General features: G+C 38.5%; 1 protein-coding gene across 1 annotated transcript in view; it reads left to right on the top strand.

Moving 5' to 3' along the window:
- The window catches only part of LOC134742340 (2-oxoglutarate dehydrogenase complex component E1-like), a 31,811-nt gene continuing 24,157 nt past the window's right edge, over window positions 1–7,654 (top strand). Inside the window, exons 1-4 of the mRNA XM_063675390.1 lie at window positions 1–78; window positions 912–1,037; window positions 1,526–1,614; window positions 2,093–2,189. Coding sequence (XP_063531460.1) covers window positions 1–78; window positions 912–1,037; window positions 1,526–1,614; window positions 2,093–2,189 — 390 coding nt within the window. The remainder of the gene's footprint in view (window positions 79–911; window positions 1,038–1,525; window positions 1,615–2,092; window positions 2,190–7,654) is intronic.

Genomic DNA, 7,654 nt, shown 5'->3' with positions numbered 1-7,654 from the left:
ATGTCTTTGGTAGTTTTATCTCGTCCTTCGATTGCCCTGTATGCTAAGCACAAAGTTTTTAAACGCAATCAACCTGTGGTAAGTCAATTCTTATTTATTAATATATTTTGCCATAGGCATCTACTAGACTAGAAACAATCCCCTTGCAATGAAAGCCACTGACTTTGAGCAGTGGCGGATTCGCCCTAGGCCCGGGCATAGGGGCGTACAGATATTATTCGGGACAGCAGTCTAATATGATGGGTGCTGAAAAAGGGGGGGCTAGTATTACATACTTCAGGGCCTGGGGCCTAGAATAGAAAAGAATAGCTTTATTTGCAAAGAATAAGTACATTATTTCGTGTCTCGAGGTGTATTTCTGACAATTTGTTGCTTATTCTGCTATACGTATATAATAATACTAGCATGCAAAAAAATTACACTATTAGGGCGACCAAGACTGCAAATCCGCCACTGTAGACGAGAAACACAGAACCCTAGAATGTAGGTATATGCTACATTTTTTCCTACCTATTCAAGTCCTAGATTGCGTAGCATACCCAATGTGCCAATGTGACAATGTGTGTGTGTTGGTGGAGGGTGGAGTACAGTCGCCATCAGATATATCGGAGCAGCCGAGGTGCTCAAAAATATCTGAACACGCACTCTAACGCCTTGACAATAGAGGCGTGTTCAGATATTTGTGAGCGCCTTGGCCGCTCCGATATATCTGATGGCGACTGTACAATCTTCTATTTGCGTTCGTTTATAAATCAGCCCTTATTACCTATTCAAAATAGCCCTTTTACATTTATACCGTCATGCAGAGCACTCAGAGCGTAGTGTGTAGGAAGAAATCGGCTTAGTCGATCTAAGCAAGCTCTGCCTGACTATAGTGGTGATTTAGTTCTTTCACTTTTATTTATTTGTAGTATTGGAGTCCACCGAGAAATGCTAAATATTCGCAAAATGCGGAGTCGTTTCTTAGCGGATCGAATGCCAATTTTTTGGAGGCCCAATACTTGGATTGGTCGAAGACAAAAGGAAGCATAGATTCTGTAAGTTAATCATGTATAGTGTTTGGAACACTCTGCAGTCTAAACAGCAAGTGAAATTTTGAGTTCTAACGTATCAGCTTATGTTATGTACTATGTCTTTTGCGATTTATATCAATCTATAACGAATGGAACTAGTTGCGACTCTCTCAGCTGTGTTGATAAGTCGAACTCTTTCAGTGACAGGCTTAATAATGAATTACTTAGTCGTATTTTGAAATTTTATTTCCCTTAGTGTAAGGCCTGAGTGGACGCTCGATTTGGGCGTGCAGCGGGGCGGGGAGTGCGGCGTGCATGTTAAACAAATGCAAACGTATAGCGTATATGCGGCCTTAGTGCACGCTGCTCAAATCACTTGTGAAGTTGTGAGCCCGACGCCACGCTTCACGCCCCGCTGAACGCTCCGCTTCGAGCGTCCACTCAGGCCTTACACTTAGTTAGGTAGGTACTTACCTACCTACTAATAACTCATATTTTAACAACATTCACAGTCGTGGGACAATTTTTACAACAGCGTATCGGGACCCCAGCTGAAGATTGAGGAGTTCGAGAATGACTTCAGCCCAACGACTGTCAGTACGTTTAGTTGTACTACGTACCTACTCGTATAACATACTAGCTTTTGCCCACTTCGTCTGCGTGTGTTAGTAATTTGGGTAGCTTATTTTTTACCCAATCTGCTTTTTATCGTTTTCCCATACAAAATTCCACCCCCCTTTTCTGGGATAAAAAAAACTACCGTATATGCACCCCGGGACTAAAACTAATCTCTATACCAAATTTCAACTAAATCGGTTCAGCGCTTTAAGCGTGAAAGGTAACAGACACACACACTTTCGCATTTATAATACTAGTATGGATTGTAGTTGACCGAGCTGGCGCGAAGTGTCTCCGTTTCGGCTTGAACAAAGATGCTTTATCCTGTACAAGTCGAATTTTTAAAAGTGTTAAAAATCTGCAGACTTTCCTTGATTTGACTCTATGTACCGATACAATGGCGACCATGATTGACAACGTGCCTATTTTATTGCAATTTCCATTCTTTATCTAACAGAAAGAAAAGATGATAAGGCGCCCAGTGCGAATAGCGAGGCAGAAATGAAGAAGAAAATTAAGTTGCATTTAGCGGTCCAGCAACTCATACGTAGCTACCAGGTAAGCAGATATAATACAGTATTTTTATAAGATAAGTAGAAAAGCCTACGAATATTAAACAAAGCGATAAACCGGACATATTTCGTATTACAATTATGGGGTAGGTATATCCGGTTCGAAGGACCACTTTATAGTCCAGTGCTAATAAATTGATATAAGGCAAATTTCATGAAACTCTTTAAATACTTGTATTTATCAATAATAGAAAATCAGGATACAATATAATTAAAAAAAACCGGCCAAGTGCGAGTCGCACTCGCGCACGAGGGGTTCCGTACCATTATCAATAAAAACGGCAAAAATAGCACGTTTGTTGTATGCTGGGAGCCCCCTTAAATATTTGTTTTATTCTGTTTTACTATTTGTTACAGAAATACATAATCTGTGAAAATTACAGACGGACAGACAGACAGACGGAAGGACAGCGGAGTCTTAGTATATAATAGAGTTCCGTTTTACCCTTAGGGTACGGAACCCTAAAAAGGTTTTAGGGTAAGTTTCCGCTAGAGCTGTGTGTATGCGCGTGGAATAAATCCATGCACCAATTGGAAACACCAATAGACAAGCGCGTATCGTAGAGTAACTTATACTAGAGCGGTACTGTCATAGTAAATTTTGTAACCCCAGCAAATTCACTGCCATCTGTCGACACACTTTAATATGAAGATTTATAAAAATACGATAAAATGTATTGAAATATGGATAAATCATTTTTTTATTTGCATTAATTATTTTTATGATTTTGACCCATGTTCTTTCACTGATATGCGTTAAAATTGTTAAGTAACAAACGAAACCTTCAACGTCATCTATACGACAGTAGGCCAAAGATTTATAAAAATACGATAAAATGTATTGAAATATGGATAAATCATTTTTTTATTTGCATTAATTATTTTTATGATTTTGACCCATGTTCTTTCACTGATATGCGTTAAAATTGTTAAGTAACAAACGAAACCTTCAACGTCATCTATACGACAGTAGGCCAAAGCTAGTAGCGCCCTCTGAACGAGAATCAAATTTTCTTGATTTTCGAGGCACGTTTTTTCCTTAGACTGTATCCATCTATTACGGAGTTATATCTATCTTTGCGCGTATCAATGGAAACTCATCCTTTAACCAAAGATAGATATAACTCCGTAATATATGAATACAGTCTAAGGAAAAAACGTGCCTCGAAAATCACGAAAATTTTATTCTCGATCAGATGGCGCCACTAGTTTTGACCTACTCTCGTATAGAGGGCGTTGACGGTTTCGTTTGTTATTTATAATTTTAACGCATATCAGGTAAAGAACATAGGTCAAAATCATATAAAAATAATTAATGCAAATAAAAAAATCATTTATCCATATTTAAATACATTTTAACGTATTTTTATAAATCTTCATTTTTAGTTTTAAAGCATGTCGATAGATGGCAGTGAATTTACAGTGGTTACAAAATTTACTATGCCAGTACCGCTCTATCTTATTATATCTGCTTTAACTTAACCTGTCAGCAACCTCGCACAGAGGACAGCAAGCAAGTGTATATTGGAACGATAGAGAGGCAGATAAAAAGTTTCGATTTTCGTTTTTCCAAGTAGGCCCCCAGCTCTTGCTCATACTTATCGCTAAAGAAACAGTCAAACCGAGCAGCGAAAATGAACTGAGGGCAAAACGACAATCGTTTGCGCTACGACAACGAAAAGCCATCTGTCTCTTTGTCACTCTTCCATATTAGTGCGATAGAGAGACAGAAGGCGTTCATATATTCATCTAATCATCGTTTCGTTGTGGTAGCGCAAACGATTGGCTTCTTGGATAGGTCCCCTGTTAGGGATCGACAGTTAATAAAACTTATCTTATCTTATCTTATAGTTTCGGGGGCCCTTACGGATACACTTCGACCCATAGGGATCTTTTGTGCAGTTACCCCCTAGGAAAGATCCGTCCGCTACTCAAGAGCCTTCCCCACCCTCTCCATATGCCGGATGATGGACCTTATGGGTAGCTTTTTGAATTCCTTTGGTACCAGGTAGCCTGTTCCAAAGTCCTTCATTCTTTGTCTGGCGAGGGCGTGACATTCACACATAAGGTGTTCTATTGTCTCTTCCTCTTCGCCACACATACGACAATCGGTGTTGTCAGCGTGCCCCATCTTGGCCAGGATTCCCTTGACCCCGTAATGGCCAGTAAACACCCCCGTTATTATTTGGAGTTGCCGTTTGCTAAGTTTCCAAAGCTTTTTGCTCCAACCAGAGTCTACCCCTTGTATAAAGAGCTTTGAGTGCTTTAGACCCGTCAGACTGTCCCATTCTTCCTGGTGTTTGGTCTTAGTAAGGTCTTTGATAGCCGTTGTGATGGTTCCCTGTGAGAGCCCCACGAATGGTTCCGGACCTATAAGGTTGTTTGCAGATCCGGCTCTGGCAAGTTCATCTGCATTTTCATTGCCCATGAATCCCTCGTGCCCTGGGATCCACACCAGTTGCACTTTGTTTTGCCTTCCAAGCTTGTTCAGAGCTTGGATGCCATTGTATACCAGTCTAGAGTCCACTCTAGGCGCCTTAAGCGCTTTGAGTGCAGCTTGACTGTCGCTGAGAATATAGATATTCTTCCCTTGGGTTTGCCTAACTATATTCTCATGTGCACAGGCAATTATAGCGTATGTCTCGGCTTGGAAGACAGTGGCGTAATTGCCCATGCTTATGCTACTACTAAAGTCATTTGCATAAATGCCTGCCCCAGTACCAGAATCTGTCTTGGACCCGTCTGTGTACCATATGATGTCATTTTCATCAGACATTGGTGCTTCAAGACCTTCGGTCCATTCAGCCCTTGTTGGAACTTTAACATTAAAATTCTTACGGAACACAAACTTGGGTTGCATCTTATCGCAGCCCATATTCGTAATCCTTTTCATGAAATTGTCACATTCCATGTTTGTGTGTTTAGTCTTTGGCTTGTTATCGCTCCAGAGGCCTGTCAAAGCCAGCCTGTGTAACGATTTCCGCGCCTCAGATTGTATCACTAGGTGCAACTTAGTTCAACATTGCTACAGACATAGAGTAACTTATACTAGAGCGGTACTGTCATAGTAAATTTTGTAATCCCAGTAAATTCACTGCCATCTGTCGACACACTTTAAAACAAAAAAATGAAGATTTATAAAAATACGATAGAATGTATTTAAATATAGATAAATGTTTTGTTTTTGCATTAATTATTTTTATGATTTTGACCCATGTTCTTTCACTGATATGCGTTAAAATTGTTAAATAACAAACGAAACCTGCAACGCCATCTATACGACTGTAGGCCAAAACTAGTAGCGCCCTCTGAACGAGAATCAAATTTTCTTGATTTTCGAGGCACGTTTTTTCCTTAGACTGTATCTATCTATTACGGAGTTATATCTATCTTTGCTACAGATTATTACAGCTCAGGAACCAGTTTCAGGGGTTTGTTACATCCGATTTTTCACTCGACACTTTCTGCTGAGAGAGACAAAGAATAGGTATATGTTATTTCGTTGTCCCCCTTAGCAGCAAGTTCGCAGAAAGTGTCTACGAATAAGTATATTATTCTTTCGACTTAGAGAGACCCCACACTAGCCTCTCCCGAGCGCCGTAAGGGCCACCACACACTCGCGTCTTAACCGTCGGCGTCTAGTCAGCGCTATGGAAAATGGCGTCGCTGCGCAGTTGCGCCAGCGTTGCGTCGAGAAGCAGCCATAGAATTGACTATACGCCGACGTCCGGAGACACTAGTGTGGGGTGGCCTTAAGTGCCTAAGTTACATTTATTCATTTAGAATCATTTATTCATCAATTGTGCATTACAGGTAATGAATACAGGTGTTATAAACAATTTGTTCTCTGTAATATGTCTTGCGACGTACAATGATTTTGGTTACCTAGCGCATGCAATATTATTAGAAATGTCACTTTATTTAAAATAAAAATAATCAATAAGTTGTAATTAATAATTTAAAATAAATAATGATTAATGGGTAATTATATAAGTCAATCATTCATTTGTCAAAGTGTCCATCAGAAATTCATCAATATTGTAATAACATTTATCTTTTAATATTTTTTTTAACCTAATCTTAAATGTCGACAGCTGTTCATTTCTGAGCAGATCCGGTAATTTGTTAAACAATTTAGGGGCCATTGTGTAGATGGTATTTGTATAAAAGCTTGTTTTTGAAATACAATTTCCTGGGGGAAGAATTTTTAGCGTATTTGTAGCTGGGCGAGGATGAGTATTTACATGTACAGTGAATCGGTCCATATATTGTTTTACAAATACACATGCTTCGTAAATATACATAGAATGGAGTGGTAACAGGCCTAATTTCTGAAACAAAGGTCTACAGCTTGTCATTTGGTTAACTTTAAACATAGCTCGTACAATTTTCTTTTGGGCTTTAAATAAAGGCATGATATCACAATCAGCAGCATTGCCCCAGTGTATAATTCCGTATCTGAGATTAGAGGATACATAAGCGTGATAAGCAGTGAGAGCTGACTGCTGCGAAACCGTTTCTGTCCGTCTTCTTATGACATAGACATACTGGTTTATTTTTTTACACAGATTACATATGTGCCCTCTCCATCCCACATTACTATCTATTTGAATGCCAAGAAATTTAATTTCATTTACGTGTTCTATATTTTCTTCTTTATATTTGACCGCATAATCGTAAATACGCATAATCGTAAATATCAAACAAAGAACTAGTTGCAAACCACACTTTATTAGACTAGGAGTTTTAACCTTACCTTCAATTTGCATTTTAGAGTCAGCCATATTTGTTCGTAAAAATATTCATCTATTCGATTTCAGTACAAACCCCCGCCGTAATTTAGATCTAATTCTACCAGAACCAAAAATAGACATTTATAAAAAAGGCCCATACTACACGTCGATACAAATCTACAATCATATCCCCAGTTTTATCAAATCAGAAGAAAACAACAATACATTTGAAAAGAAATTAAAACAGCATTTATTAACAAAAGCATATTATACAATAACCGAATTTATGGAAGAAAGGAAATTATAGTCATAGGTCGTCCCACCTACCCCCTCCCCTACGTCCCCTATTGATCGATATGCTCGTAATACATATATATTATAATTATTGTTGTTACTAGTAATAATTTTGTGTTATATCATATACAAAGTTTATATACGTAGTTATAAGTTTGTAAAAGCCACTAGATATAGTTAAGTAACTGTAATTTAATTTAATTATCTGTATTTGCTACACCCTATTCAGGGTCCATGTGATACCATAAGAAATATGTAAATACTACCCAAAAATGTACCATGGAAGCAAGAAATAAATGAATACTGAATACTGAATACACAACATCATCCGAGGACCCTGACTTTTGGAGGTGAAATTGCATGCATTTTGTTTTTCCTAAATTTACTACTAGGTTGTTTTCACCCATCCAGTCTATAACAGTTT

This window comes from Cydia strobilella, chromosome 6 (assembly GCF_947568885.1).
Source record: "Cydia strobilella chromosome 6, ilCydStro3.1, whole genome shotgun sequence".
Taxonomy (NCBI): Eukaryota; Metazoa; Arthropoda; class Insecta; order Lepidoptera; family Tortricidae; genus Cydia; species Cydia strobilella.
The sequence above is the reverse complement of the archived record's forward strand: the minus strand, read 5'-3'. Positions and strand labels throughout refer to the sequence as shown.